Genomic DNA, 16,000 nt, shown 5'->3' on the forward strand with positions numbered 1-16,000 from the left:
TTATAGGTAGGACTTGATAGACTTGTGTCTTCTACCAACCTCATGTACTATGTTACTATCTACTTCCTATAACACACAAACCTTTGTCTTACCATCAGGAACCCAGGCTCGTTACCCATGGCAGCGGGATGAACCCCAATCCCATGCTCAACATGTCCGGGAAGTCATTGAAAGCTATCTGACTAAAGTACGAGATCTCAGTAGAGAGGCTGTATCACAGGCGGAGTCTTCAGATCTTGGAAAACAGCTTGAGTAAGTAGCTATGGGGAAACTTTGAAGGAAAAGACTTAGGAGCTCCAGTGGTTTTGAGGGGTGTTTAAAGATAGCCATTTAATAGCTGTCGAGCATGCATGTGTTCTGAACATGAAGAAAGGAATTGTCCTCTGGCATTATATTAGGTCCTCTGAGAGCAAAAAGAATTGGCATATAAACTTCCTACTTTCCCCAACATTCCCCTAGAAGACGACCCCTTGTTCATCTTTGGTGACTCCTCCAAAATCGATTTGTATGACTCATGATAACCTAATTTTTTATGGAGATTATGGAGTAATTTTTAAATTTCTGTATTTTCATTTTTACCTTTTCTAGTAAAATTAATTTAATAACTTTTTTCCTTCAGTCTGAAAATCACTGAGAAGTTTGACACCCTGAGCAGTAACGCACTGGCCCTGAAGGAACAACTCAACCCATATGTGGACAGTGTCAAACAGCAGGTTTCGGCAGAACTGGAGAAAGACATCCCTCTTCTCAGAGAAAAGATCCGTCCCATTATTGAAAACTTCCAGAAAAACTGGGCTGCAGAACTCAAGGCTTTCAGAGAAAACGTGGCACCTTTGGGAGACGAGCTGAAGCAACAAACCAAAGACAACCTTGAAGCCTTCTACAAGAAGCTGCAGCCAGTGGCTGAAGATTTCAGAGAGAAGCTGCGTTCTAAGGTTGACTCCCTTCGTGCCGACCTGGCTCCATACAGCGATGAGGTGAGGCAGAAGATCATCCAGAAACTGGAAGAACTCAGAGCTAACGCTGGTCCCAAGGCAGAGGAATACAAAGCCCAGATCTCCCAATATATTGAAACCCTGAAGGAAAGGTTTGCACCTATTGCTGAGGATCTCAAGACACGTCTGTTGCCTCATGCAGAAGAAGCTAAAGCCAAGCTCGCCAAACTTTGGGAAGCTGTGAGGGCCAGACTTCAGCAGAGTGCATAGGAAGTTTCTATGTAATGACTGTGTGATGACATGGTGCTCCAGGTGTAATTCCTTGACTGATCCAGAGCTTCCAGGGTCTTCAGGAGAGGAGGATACATTAAGAAGCTGCTAACCCTAAAGCAGTGGTTCTTAACCAGGGTCCGATCAAACCCTAGGCCATATGCACGGTTCATTTTGTGTACCAGTAAAAAAAACATATACCTATGCCTTGAATAAGGAAACAAATCATATTTGATTTATCACTAAAGAAGCGTTCGGTGAATGTGCATATGAAACTGGTGGGTTTGGTACCTCAGACAAGGTTAAGAACCACTGCCCTAGAGTCTTAGCTACAAATATATCAGAAAAATGTGAACTTTATCCATTGTTGACATGATACCGACCTTCTCTCCTAAGACCATGTCCTTATCATCATTCACATCGGTCTGAAAATAAAATTCATATGAAGAACATGATTTTGTCTGTGTTTTGATGTTTTGCAATGTGTCATGATATAAATATATTATTATAAGAGATGAGCGAGTAGTACTCGATCGAGTAGGTATTCGATCAAATACTATGGTATTCTAAATACTCGTACTCGATCAAGTACCACTCGCTGTTCGAATATAAAAGTTTGATGCAGAACCAGCATTGATTGGCTGAATGCTATACAGTCGGCCAATCAACGCTGGTTTTTCTCCTACCTTTAGAAGACTTCTCCGTGCAGCTTCCCCGCGGCATCTTCCGGCTCTGAATTCACTCTGCCAGGCATCGGGCCTGGGCAGAGCCGACTGCGCATGTCCGCTTGTAGTGCCGGCATGCGCAGTCGGCTCTGCCCAGGCCCGATGCCTGGCAGAGTGAATTCAGAGCCGTAAGATGCCGCGGGGACGCTGCACGGAGAAGACTTCTCGGAGGATCCAGCCCGACCCTCACTCGTGGACTTGGTAAGTATAATTTGATCGAATGTTGCCTATCCCTGAAACGAGCATTTTCCCCCATAGACTATAATAGGGTTCGATATTCGATTCGAGTAGACAAATATTGAGGGGCTACTCGAAACGGATATTGAATCTCGAACATTTTACTGTTCGCTCATCTCTAATTATTATATACTTTATAATATAAAATGGTATTCAAATAGCAAAAGGTCACTTGTGGTCAGCGCTGTGTCTCTACATTGTTAAAGGGATTCTATTATTAGAATCCCATTTTTAGCTAAACCCACGTCGGAATAGCCTTACGAAAGACTATTCTTCTCCTACCTTTAGAAGTCTTCTCCACGCTGCCGATCAGTATGTATTCTTGGCTTCTTCATTATGTTAATGAGTTTTCTTGCAGCACTGGGGGCATCCGCTGTGCTACAAGAGAAATCTCCAGCGCTGTCTTCTTCTTGTTCTCCCTCCGCCACCGCCTCTTTTCCCCTGTTCAGCCACAGGAAAATGGCCGACTGTGCCCACTGTGCATGTCCATCGGCCTTTTTCCTGTGGCCTCTCCCGCAGGGCCAGATGTACATTTTATTTATACCATTTTGGGGACTGTCTAATGTTTTGATTGCTTTTTATCCAAATATTTATGAGGGCAAAATACCCAAAAAATGGTGGTCCGGCTCATTATTTATTCATTTTTCTGCTACAGCATTCACAGTATGGGAAAGATATTTTTATAACATTGTAGACTGGGTGTTTTTGGGCAGAGTTACTTATGTAATTGTATATGCGTTCTAAGGAAAGGGGGCTGATTTGAATTTTTTATTCTTTTTTTAAATTTTTTATATTTTTTTTACTTTTATTTTTAGACTCCCCCCATGGTTCTTAAACTGTTAATTCAATGCACTGCAATGTTAATGTTGTCTGGGATCAGAAATTTTAATACATACATAATACAGCAGGGCAGGGTTATAAAATACAAACGCACTGACACTGGAAGATTATGTAGATAATCTGTTTTCCCTTAGCCCAAACAGCAGCACAAGATGGGTATTCCTGCCCCTGTGTACTGTTAGGACAGGTGGAACTTTTATTAAACTAACAAGTTGACCTCCCATAAAGGCCCAGGAGACCTCCCCCTCCCTGTGTTAGTCTCCAAGCATCATACAGAATATAGCCGTGTATAACCAACATAAGTCAAAGGGAGGGAGCTTTGTGCTGCTGTTTGGGCTAAGGGAAAACAGATTATCTACATAATCTTCCATTCCCCCTACGCCCAAACAGCAGCACAAGATGGGGATTTAACGAGTAATACCCCTTCTAGGGAGGGTGATCCTGGCAAGCTGAAGACAGGATAGAGTAACCAAAGGATTTTGCCTTGGTGGTGTGCAAGTCCAGTCTGTAGTGCCTTGCAAAGGTTAAATGTGAGGACCAAGATGCAGCCGCACAGATTTGGTCCACCGAGAGAGATTGTCTCTCTGCCCAAGACGCGGCTACTGCCCTAGTAGCATGGGCTCGCAAAAATTCCGGGACCGGCAGACCTTGTGCCTGCAGGGCCCCTGAAATAGCTTCTTTAATCCACCTCGATAGTGTGGCCTTAGATGCCTTACTTCCCCTATTGTGACCCAAAAAATTAATGAGCAAGTTATCTGCTCTGCGGAATAGGCGTGTCCGATCTAGATAAATCCGCAGTGTTCGCACAAGGTCCAGGTTGTGCATTCTCTCCTCCCATTCGGAGGAGGGAGAGGGGAAAAATGTTGGTAAGGTTATTGTTTGGTTAATATTTTCCATCGTGGGAACCTTTGGCAGAAATCCTTGGATAAATCTGAGCTGGACTCTGTCCGGAAAGAAGGTTGTATATGGTTCCGAGGCCGCCAGGGCCTGAAGCTCCCCTACTCGCTTGGCCGATGTGATTGCCAGCAGAAAGGTTACCTTCCATGAGAGGTATTTGAACTCTACCTCTGTCAGGGGTTCAAATGGCGGGGCACATAGCCCTTGTAGGACCGCAGCTAGGTCCCACTGGGGAGCCGGGGGCCGTACCGGGGGTCGGAGCCTAGAGGCCCCTCTTTGGAATTGCCTTATGAGAGGATTCTGCGACAATCTGGTCCCTAATAGAGCGGATAGTGCCGAGACATGCACCCTTAGAGTGGCTGGGGACAAACCCTTGTCCAATCCTTCCTGTAAGAATTCCAGAACTGCCTCAATGGATGATGTATCGCATTGCCTTCTGGCCCCCCAGTCCATAAATACCTGAGCAATCCTCTGGTAACTGCGATTGGTTGAATCCGCTCTAGAGTGGGCCAATGTCCTTAAGACGGCCTGGGACAATCCTCTGTCTCCACGTACGGTGCGGTCAACCTCCAGGCAGTGAGGTTGAACCTGTCCAGATCCTGGCAGAGCTGACTGTTTAGAGTTACCAGGTTTTGGACACGCGGAAGCCTCCAGTATGTCCCTCGACTCATTAACATGAGGTGGGTAAACCATGCCCTTTTCGGCCAGAACGGCATGATGACAATGGCCGACGTCTGGTCCTGCCTGAGTTTTGCCAATACCCTGGGAATCATCGGAATCGGAGGAAAAACGTATACTAGTTTGAAGCTCCAGGGTATTGACAGGGCATCGATCGCCAAGGGATTGCCGTCCCGATACAGGGAGCAAAAGACTCCCACCTTGGCGTTGTGTTGGGTGGCCATCAGATCCACCTCGGGGAGACCACACATCCTGGTGAGTTGTTGGAAGACTTCCTGGCTCAGAGACCACTCGGCCGTTGTTACTAGGCCCCTGCTTAGCTGATCCGCCAGGACATTGAGATGGCCCTTGATGTGCACCGCTGACAACCTGGATAAGTTCCTTTCTGCCCAGGAAAAGATCTGGTTGGTCACCCGCATCAGGGAGGGAGACCTGGTGCCTCCCTGTTTGTTGACATACTGCACGGCCGTTATATTGTCTGTTCTCACTCTGACCGCCTTCCCCTGCACATGGGGAGTCAGCTTCCGAAGTGCCAGATATATTGCGGTAAGCTCTCGCCAGTTGGAGGAGCGAGTCCTCTCCTCTTGGCTCCAGGTTCCTCTTATCAGGGTCTCCCCCAGATGCGCTCCCCAACCTGTGAGGGAGGCATCTGTGGTCAACAGGGTCCAGGAAGTCTGGACCGTGGACCTCCCGTCTCTGAGTTGGGACCACCATTCCAGTGATCGACGGGTACTGATGGATAACTGGATAGGCTTCTGAAGTCCAGAAGGACTGTGGTTCCATTCTCTCAGGATCTCGAGCTGTAAAGGGCGCATATGCCACAGTGCCCAGGGAACTGCCTCGATGGCCGCGGACATAAGTCCTAGGACCTTCATAGCTGTCCTGATTGTAACCTTCCTGGTTCGGGATAGGTGGTGGACCGCACGACCAATCTTCTCCTTTCGAGGAGAGGGCAGGGAGATCGTCATACTGAGAGAATCCAAATTGAAGCCCAGGAACTGAATCCGGGTTGATGGAACCACTACTGACTTCTGCCAGTTTACTAGCCAGCCCAGCTTGCTTATGAATGCCACTGTGGTACCCAACTGTGTGGCGAGAGCCTCCCTTGACTGGGCTTTTAATAGCCAGTCGTCTAAATACGGGACAATAAATATCCCCTGGAGGCGCAGGGCGGCTACGACCGGAGTCACTACCTTTGTGAAGGTGTGGGGGGCCGAAGATATACCGAACGGGAGAGCCGTAAACTGGAAGTGATGTAATCTTCCGTCTAGATGTATGGCAATTCTTAAATACTTCCTGTGTGGAGCATAGATGGGAATGTGGAGGTATGCGTCCCTCAGATCCAAGGTGACGAATAGGTCTCCTGGCTGCAAAAACGGGAGAACCGACCTTATGGTCTCCATCCGGAACCGGACCTTGCGGATGAATTGATTTACATACCTTAGGTCGATAATCATGCGCCACCCTCCGGTCGACTTTGGCACCAAAAACACGGGCGAGTAGACGCCTTGACCCTGCTCGTCTAGAGGGACTGGTTCCAATGCAGCCTTGCCCACATACTCCCACACGGATCTCTGAAGATGAAGCTGCTTGGTGCCCTGAAGAGGGCGGGTCCTCCTGTATTTGTCTGGAGGGGGGGAAAGAAAGCTTATTCTGTAGCCATCCTGTATAAGCTGGAGAACCCATGGGTCTTGGATGTATTGATGCCAGGCGGCTAGATGTAAAGAGAGGCGACCCCCCACTGCGGCTCTGCAGGCGAGGGGATGGTGATAGTCAGAAGGTGGGTCTCTTTTCACCACCACGGGCGGAACCTCGACCGCCTCTTGATTGGCCGCCTGGGCGCCTCCGAAATTGGCCTCTTGACGTGCCTCTGGAGGCCGCATAGCCCCGAAAGGACCGTTGCCTAGCCCCTGCAGACTGGGGGAGGCTTTTGCCCTTCGAGTCGGCCAGCCCTTCCATTATGCGGTCGAGCTCACTACCGAATAATCTGCCCGGCTCAAATGGTAAGGTGCACAAATTAAACTTTGAGGCATTGTCTGCCCTTCAGGGCTTGAGCCAGAGGGGACGCCTCGCTGCAGTTGACAACGCCATAGCCCTAGCTGCCAGCTTGACCTGGTAGAAAGCCGCCTCAGAGAGGTAGTCAGACATTAGAGTAATACTTGTCATGGCTGTCAGCAGATCGTCTCTGTGGACCCCTGAGTCGATGTCTCTCTCGAGGTTTGAGACTTCAGCCCGTAGCCTGGTGACTACCTCACTGGCCGCAATGCCTACTGAGGCCTGCGCTGCAGAGGAGGCATAGATGCGCCTAAGGGACCCCTCCGCCCTGCGGTCCATCACATCCTGGAGGTTAGAACCATCCTCCGCTGGTACCACGGTGCGCTTAGATAGTTTAGAGACCGCTATATCTACCTTAGGCGGAGGGCCCCAAGAGCTGGACTGGGCTTCTGCTAGGGGAAACAGTGCCCTGAAATGCCTGGAAGCGTTAAATGGACGTTCCGGAAACCTCCATTCCGCTTCCATCCTCTTAACCATTTCCGAGTTGGCCTGGAAAGACTTAAGGGAGGTAGATGGAGTCTCCTCAGTAGGGTCTCCCACTTCCTTGGCCCGTACAATTTTTAGCAATTTGGGCATCCTCTCTACAGCAAAGACCGGTTTAACTGGTTCCAAGATGTCCTCTTCAGAGGAGATCTCATCTAGGATCTGTAGAGTTTCCATAGGGGGGAGAGAAGGAGGGGATGACTCCAAACGAGGTTTCTTTGATAATTGGGAGATAGAAACTTTCATCTCCCTCATTGACTCCTCCACAAACTCCCTCACCCAGCCAACAACATCTCGGACGGACGTGTCCTCTGACGGGGGCCCACGGCACCCACGGCAGCACTGGTATGCATAGCCGTCCGGAAGGGGCACCTCGCACTTAATGCAGGCTAGGTGGCGTCGCTTGGCGGTAGCCTTCCTCTTAGGGTTTTCAGGTACAGAGGAGGAAGACGACATCTAAGGAGAGATATATAATCAATTAATCTCTTACCTTAACTTGAGCTTTACCCTGAGGCCCCACTAGGGGGAATACATCACCTTAATCTTTTCAGAAATCCTTTCACAAAGGTTTGCTTAGCTGCCTTCTGGTTGCCCAAGCAGTAGCAACCTATTAGCAAGAGCTGACAGGCAAACTAAATTGGGCCAGCAGCTTTAAATAGGGCGGAGGGGGGCGGGGCTAACCTTGACCACGCCCCCAACCACCTCAGCCTAATTAAATAACTCAGGGGGCACACTGGGCAATCCTAGCCAAAAAAGGAAGCCTTTCTGGCTTCCCTAGGTGGGGAAAACCTTTCCCCTCACAAGCCCCTACCTGTAATTAAAAAAATCTCCGTCCGGCGCCTCGGCTCACTGGTACGCATGCGCCGGACGGAGGGCCGCGCATGCGCGGTATGGGCCACGAAACGGGATCCGCGCGCATGCGCAAAGCGGCTCCCGCGCCTGCGCGGTAGAGCCGGAAGGCCGCGGCGCACACACAGTGTCCGCGGCCGGAACAACAGAGGCGCCGGCAGGTTCCCCCCTCCGCCCAAAGGAAACTATGTTCCTAGGCGGCTGGGAGCGGCGCCGGAGCGCAGAATGGTGCCGACGACGCGGGACCAGAAGCTGCACTTCCTAAGAAGGTGACCCCCACTACCCCCAGGTAAGTCCCAAGGGGGAGCGGAGGCCCACCCAATTCAGATGGGAGAGGAGACCTCTCCCTCCACCTGTCCTGGTAACAGGACAGAAAAAAACACAGGGAGGGGGAGGTCTCCTGGGCCTTTATGGGAGGGCAACTTGTTAGTTTAATAAAAGTTCCACCTGTCCTAACAGTACACAGGGGCAGGAATACCCATCTTGTGCTGCTGTTTGGGCGTAGGGGGAATTACCTATATCCTCCCCTCTGTGCCTGTACTAGACCAGCCATCACTTCACAGGACCACTGGAGCTCTCAACAATACAGTAATATATAGCGTTTGGCTGCCAGAGGCTCGTGGAGGTGACATCCCGCTACAGCCACTCTGTATACCACAAAAGGTGACAACCAACCCACAGCGGGTAAATGTGGACAAAATACATTGTCAGTCATTCATAGTCATCACTAGCTATTTGTGGCTCAGCAACTCAGTGTGGTAGGGAAGGCGTTTGGAGGAGAGAGGATGCCTACTCTCTCTATGTAACTTTATGAGATAAGATAAGATAGTCCTTTAATAGTCCCACCATGGGGAAATTCAGTGTGTTACAGCATCATGGATAATACAGTAATATATTACAAGAAAGAACACATACAAGCTCATAGCAGATAGAAAGGATACTAGGAGACATAGCAGCTAAAAGAAATAGAAAGACTTCAGGATCATTTAGTTCTCTGTGCAGAGTGATCTTCGCTTAGCCTGATATTGATTATACAGTCTGACCGCAGTTGGGGGAAGGATCTCTGCTAGTGCTCCCTCTCACACTTGGGGTGAAGCAGTCGGACTCTATATACTGTATAGAAGCCAGGGTCACAATTGGTTATGGCATCTGAGGACCTAAACTATTGGCATTGGAATTAGTATCGATGACAGAAGCTTCTTCCAATAGTGCCAAGTCTATGTATAATACCACTGACACATGTTGCATATGGAGTTGACCTTGATCCTTACACCCTGTCTGACATTATGAAGTATTGTACATACTCTAGCCTCTGACTATACAGATTTGTGACATGTAGCCTCACATATATAGCTTCTGGTACTGCTGAAGATAGGTATATATATATATATATATATATATAGGCCGGGGACGATTACAAGTATTAATATATTATAGCTACATGCAGTAGAGCATTAAGGCTGAAGCCTCATGTTGTGAAAATGCAGTGTTTTTGCCACTGCGGAAACGCCACAGCATAAAACGCCGCATTTCACATTACTTTCAATTCTGGCTAATCCCATCCACACATTGCAGCGAAAAATCCATAGCAGAAAAAGCTGAGTTTTCAAAAACACCCACGTTCTTGAAAATCACAGCATGTCAATTATACCTGTGGCGTTTTCCCTATAGGTGTAATAAGGGCAGAAAGCACACAGAGAAAAACTCAATGAAAAACTCGATTCAATGCGTTTCTGCTGCTTTTTTCCTGCAGCGTTTTTTTGCTGTGTTTCGGTATGTGGGACCTAGAAAAGTTTTCTGGAATTTCATTATTATTTATTATCATCAATATCAGATTAGTGGAGATCCAACTTCCTCTTCACAGGCAACTGACGGCACTTTCATTCACAAGTCGGGTGTCAGACCTCCGCTGACCTAATATTGATAATCTGTCCTAAGGTAGTCGGGGGCACTGGGCATTAAAGATATACTCATTCAGTTGTCAATATTGGAATATAACTGAAAGGGGTAAAGGGGTTTTCTGGGCAATTTTTTTTTTTTTAAATGTTTATTGGTGCTATTAATGGGTTAATAAATCTACCTATATACTTTTTTTTGTGTATTTTGAGCGATTTCTGGGTGTCTCTAGTGGCCTAGTGTCTCCTACTTTTGTTTACATCCTTCTGCTTCCTGCTATGTAACTTCCTAACCCCTCTCACCTCTCCCTCCTTCCTCAAACCCCCCCCCCCCCAGTCTCTCTAGCTATACTATCTAGTCTAGCTATCCTATATGTCCTACCCTACTTACTCAGCCCAACCCACTAACCATATTACCTACTTAGCCTCCATGACTTCTTCCGGTGATGCGGCCTCTTCTCCTTATGTACTGTGTGCATGTTCCTCCAATGAGTCACCTCTACTGCGCATGCGTAGACACACAGTAGAGGTGATTTACCGGCAGCAGCGTGAACACTGCTAGAACGCTTAACTTGTCAATACAGGAGGAGGACCCGTGTTGTCGGAAGAAGTCGTGGATAGATAAGTATGAGTGAAGTGGATGGGGGGGAGTAATAGTGACAATCCGTTTCCAGAAATGGGGAGACGGATCATCACCGGATCATCAGAAAATGTCCCTGGGGCGGTCACAAGGAATATGTGTAAATATACATTTTTTTATTAATAATGTTTAGAGATGAGCAAGTAGTATTCGATCGAGTAGGTATTCGATCGAATACTACGGTATTCGAAATACTCGTACTCGATCAAGTACCACTCGTTATTCGAATGGAAAAGTTCGATGCAGAACCAGCATTGATTGGCCGAATGCTATACAGTCGGCCAATCAACGCTGGTTCTTCTCCTACCTTTAGAAGTCTTCTCCGTGCAGCGTCCCCGTGGCGTCTTCCGGCTCTGAATTCACTCTGCCAGGCATCGGGCCTGGGCAGAGCCGACTGCGCATGCCCACGCTACAAGAAGATGGCTGCTTTGACTTCAGAGCCTGAAGATGCCATGGGGACGCTGCACGGAGAAGACTTCTCGGAGGATCCAGCCCGACCCTCACTCGTGGACTTGGTAAGTGTAATTTGATCGAATGTTGCCTACCCCTGAAACGAGCATTTTCCCCCCATAGAGTATAATAGGATTCAATATTCGATTTGAGTAGTCGAATATTGAGCGGCTACTCGAAACAAATATCGAACATTTTACTGTTCGCTCATCTCTAATAATGTTATTTAGAAAGTAGGAGGGGGATTAGATTAGTGTAGGGATTTCATATTACCCCAGACAACCCCTTTAAGTGAAAATCCTTTTCAGACATAAAAATTTGCCGACCAGTTGTCACATCCCTTTCCCAGCTCTGCTTGAACCATACTATATGGTGCACCATGCAGAAGGCTGACCCTATGCGTGCAGGAGAAGACATCTACCCAAGTCTCACCAACGGTAAAAGGACATCCAGCACGGCCATTTCGGAAATGTTAAAACTCCTCTTTATTAGTACATGTGCTAATAAATCCTAAAGAAGAGATGTAACATTTCCGAAATGCTGGATTTCTTCTTACCATTGATGTGATTACCTTGCTCCGAGCCGAGGGAATTGCTTTTTCCGTGCAAGAGCCACGAAGGATATGAAGTGAAAGAGTTGCATTGAGAGAACTTTAGTGGCTGAGTATTCCCTTCTTTTTCCCCTTTTTCCATGTTGATCTACCCAAGTCTACCTAAGTCGTAAATTCTTTTTTTCATTTCTTGACATGATGAATATAAAATTCAGGATAAAAAAAACATTTCGTAAAATGATTTTTCTTTATTTTATGGAACCATTGCACTGATATCAGAGATGACTACTCTGTCTATAGCTATGCAGGCAGATGTGTCCCTAAGCATTGGTACTGAAAAGCTCTAGGTTTGTCAGTATTGTCTTCAGCACCCCCTTGTCAAACATCATTATTTTTTGCACAAACTCAGTAAGCTTAATACTTTCTTCCAGATCTGCGTATTTAAGTCCCTGTTCAGATGACGGTTCACTATCTTCTTTTCTCTGCGCAGCTTCTACCTCCTTGCGGACATCTTCAATAATGGGCTTCAGTTTGGCATTTAGATCGTCTATGATGGGCTTGGCTTTACTCTGTATAGTAGGGCGTACCTCTTCCCAGAGAGCACTCTGTAGTTTTTTTACTTCTTCCTCAAATTTCTCAAAATGGGGTTTGATTTCCTTTGCAACATCTCGTATACATTCATAAGTAGGCTGGAAGACTCCTATAAAAATAGGGGGTACTTTACTATAGAAGACCGGGTACGTCTCATTGAGTTCCTTGGCCAACTCCGTAAAGATGCCTGACAAGTACTCAGTAGCTCCGTACGCTAGGTTAAAATAACTTGTATATATTATCTCGACTCTCTTGTTCAGGACAGCCCTGTGTGAAAATAGGAGAAAAATAATCAATTACTGAAACTAAACTCAATGAAAGTAAATTGATCCATTTTTAAATTTTGAAAAAAAAATCCTTTGCGCCATCCATTGTATGTTTTCAGTGCTGGTGCCAGGTATTTACAACCAATGCTTTGCAATCATGATCGAGATTGGAGATCAACTAGGATGTTTAACCCCTTAGATGTGTCAACAGCAATATAAGTGATTAGACAGAAAGAAGATATGACCTCTATCAGTCCATCAGCCATGGTGTGCCAAAGGTTGCTATAATAATAGCCTATCAGGTTTTTTCAGGGAGTGCTGTATACAGGTATTCCAGTGTATTATACCAAAAGATGTTCAAGTCCCCTACTAGGCCATAATGAATAAAAAAGCAAAAAGGTCTTAGAAGTATTTCAGTTACATATTTACCAACTTTTACCTAAAATGGGAATCTCTAAGTTCTGATCTTAGAACCTTCCCCAAACTGCCCCATGGACGCTCCACACACAGAGTAAGAATGCCCACTTTTGGGCAAGGTTTTAGTTAGCCATGCTCCATTTGCTGGGATTATTTACAAAAAAATTTAAGACTTTCCCAGCAAATTCGGTATGTGGAAATCATTAATGTAAAAAAAACCCCTGCACTTAAACAACACGAGTGTGAACAGAGCCTTAGTGGCTGCAGTCCCATGACTCATAATTGACTTACTCTCTCTCGGTGTCTGATGATTCCCAGTTTGCTACTATTTCCGCACCATACACGAATAGATTACGGAACATACTTTTTATCGAGTCCCTTGCTGAAGGCACTGATGGTCTTTGTGCAGCCTGCTCGCTAATGGGTCCACCATGTGTTCCTGCAAGATAAATAAGATATTAGTGCAACAGAATTGTGTGACATGACTTATCCTGTATCCTGGGTCTCTATACACCAATATGCACATAGGATAAAATACCACACTGGGGGTCTTAGCGGGGCATAATATTGAGTGGGGGCCTATAACGGGGATGTATGTGGAACTGTAATATTAGTCCTTACTGTATGGGGGCCTGTAATCGGGACAGTATAATGTATAGTGCCATACCATACCATATGGTGGGATTAGTAAAGGGGTCAGTAATTATGGCATTTTACAGTATGGGGGCCAGATAAACAAGTTAAAAGCTTGCTGTGGGGCCCCGTCTTTCCTAGTTATGCCCCAGGTCATATACTTTTCCCTCCGGTGTGACGTGGCTTCAATGGAGGGGAACAGCACAATTATTTGGTCATAAGGAAAGACACAATGTCTCTCAAATGAATAGGAAACACTCAGCGGGAGTCCAAAAATACATACAAAAAACAGATTTAGGAATGTTTAACTAAGGCCAGGATAAACTCTGCCCAGAACTTGGTAGTAGCTATACTGATAGTACTTTATTATTGACTTATAGTTATTGTATAGTGGCTACTAGGGTTGTGATTGTCTTAAAGGGGCTCTGTCATTGGGGAAAGTCATTTTTGGCTAAGCACATCCTTGCATAGCCTTTAGAAAGTCTATTCCACACCTACCTTTTGTATGTAAATGTTACTGTCTGTGATATTAATGTGACCACTGTCTCTTTTGCTTATCCATTATTGCTCTGCTCAGATACCTATGTTCTTGCTATTTCTGTTATCCATGTTACTCTGCTCTGTTGATTCTGTATAATATCATTACTTTTACTATATTATTTATTACTCTATATCTGCCTATGTTGGCATACTTTCTTTGCCAACGATCCCCTAGAGCCGTGATGGTGAATCTATGACACGCGGGTCTATGGTGATACATCAAGACATTTTGGGTGACAAACATCAGTGGCTACTTATTTTGAAATTACAATAAACAACGGCCGATTTTACTCACCTGCCAACGCTCCTGTCCTGGCCACTGTCCTTCACCTCCTCTTGGCGGCGCTACACTAACATCATGACACTGGAGTATGCTGGGACACTATGTATAGCTATATACAGTACAAATAAGGGGCTCCTATGCTGCGGGTGGGCTTTAAGATAGGGGTCATATACTGTGTGTTGGGGGGGGGTATGAAAGGGGGTCATAAACTGTAGGGGGGCATAAATAGGGCGTATTATATGCTATGTGGGGGAGCAAAATAAAAGGGGTCAGATACTGTGTGGGGGCAAAAAAAAGAGTCATATACTATGTAGGGGCCATAAAAATAGGTCATATACTGTGTGGGGTCAAATATATATATATGTATAAATATATATATGTATATATAAATATACTACACAAAAAAATCCATATATGACCGCACCAGTCTAGGCATAGAGTGCTCACCAATGGGAAAAGGATTTGTCCTGTTCAATATAACTCCAAAAAAGCAGGCGGCACACCAAAATTGTGAAAATTTGTGTGCCGCCTGCTTTTTTGTATATATATATATATATATATATATATATATATATATATATATATATATATATTACACACCATGCAAACATGTTACTGCCGAAATGCAACCCTTGCATACTGTAGAAAATCTCCCCTACTTTGCATATAGTTACCCCATAACAATCCACTGTGCAAGCTATGGGGCACAGAAAAAAGCTCACGTGAAGGATTAGTGGGACAAAGTTGCTGCATTTACAGGGAACAGTATATTATACCTGCTAGGAACAGGAGGAGCAATGACGAAACCAAGATCTTCATGATTGGAATCTGCAAAAAACATCAACCCTTTAGTATATAAAACAAAGCCTGTATGACACATATAATAACTTTACAGCATTGCAAATATCTTACCTCTGGGATGAATCAATTCCATTGCATGGGCTTTGACACCAGCTTTTTATATGCAGTCATCTGGACCCCCCCTCTTAGTTGGACGCACGGTTACACAGATTAGAAGTGTAAACACATAGAGGGCACCAGAGGACGTAAGGTGGGTGGTTGCAGTTCTATGCCATAGATTTATTGATTTTGTGTCCTCATACAGCGCTAATAAATTCTGCAGCCCTTTACAGATATTGTCATCCGTAGGGCTCATTATCTAAATTCCCATCTAAAATCTGCATGTCTTTAGATACGTATGATAGGTCATTCATTTGACATCAGTGGAGGATGGGCACCCAGCTCCTTCAATGATCCGCTGTTCTGAGCATAGTGTACAGAGCTGGAGGCAGATGGCTCCATACACTGTGTAGTGGCCGAACTCTACTATTGTTGTTCTACTCCAACTCATATGACTAGTGCTATCCCAAATGCAAGACCTTGACTCTCCATCTCATGCTCTATCTCCTTGCCCCTGCCGTAAAGAGAATCATACACTGTATCATAGTGTTCCTTCATAAGCAACATTGCTATGCAAACATATTTTGATCCATTATCGTCCAGCAACTCTGGTGCCAATTCTATTGCAGTAGTCTTAAAATTACCACTGCTTGATAAGTGCACTATTATTGGGCACCATATTGGATGTTTTAGTGTGGAGTCAAATAATGCTGTATTAAAATCATTTGAGCAGATCCAGCTAAAATAACCTGCAATTGTGTAATTGATATTGATAAATGTGTGGGTGAAATGAAGATTCTGAGTACAAACCAAATAGTGGGATGTCAACAGAGAACATGGAAAGGGCAGGTAGAAGGGTCAGTAAA

General features: G+C 45.7%; 4 protein-coding genes across 8 annotated transcripts in view; 3 read left to right on the forward strand and 1 right to left on the reverse strand.

Annotated features, from left to right (window-relative positions):
* Nucleotides 1-1,657, forward strand: part of LOC142210522 (uncharacterized) — a 42,364-nt gene extending 40,707 nt beyond the window's left edge. For all 3 annotated transcript variants that reach the window (XM_075279735.1, XM_075279734.1, XM_075279736.1), the window contains exons 3-4: nt 99-252; nt 620-1,657. In XM_075279735.1, coding sequence (XP_075135836.1) covers nt 99-252; nt 620-1,205 — 740 coding nt within the window. In that variant the 3' untranslated portion in view covers nt 1,206-1,657. The remainder of the gene's footprint in view (nt 1-98; nt 253-619) is intronic.
* The window catches only part of LOC142210521 (uncharacterized), a 297,487-nt gene that overhangs the window by 241,739 nt on the left and 39,748 nt on the right, over nt 1-16,000 (forward strand). The gene's annotated exons all lie outside the window — the stretch shown is intronic.
* Nucleotides 1-16,000, forward strand: part of LOC142210524 (uncharacterized) — a 219,996-nt gene that overhangs the window by 186,298 nt on the left and 17,698 nt on the right. The gene's annotated exons all lie outside the window — the stretch shown is intronic.
* Nucleotides 11,825-15,058, reverse strand: LOC142209480 (uncharacterized). Its single transcript, XM_075278473.1, has 3 exons — nt 15,011-15,058; nt 13,070-13,217; nt 11,825-12,362 (listed from the first exon to the last, which is right to left on the reverse strand). Exons 1-3 carry the CDS (start codon nt 15,051-15,053, stop codon nt 11,825-11,827), a joined length of 729 nt encoding a protein of 242 aa, XP_075134574.1. The 5' UTR covers nt 15,054-15,058.

Source organism: Leptodactylus fuscus, chromosome 6, assembly GCF_031893055.1.
Source record: "Leptodactylus fuscus isolate aLepFus1 chromosome 6, aLepFus1.hap2, whole genome shotgun sequence".
Taxonomy (NCBI): domain Eukaryota; kingdom Metazoa; phylum Chordata; class Amphibia; order Anura; family Leptodactylidae; genus Leptodactylus; species Leptodactylus fuscus.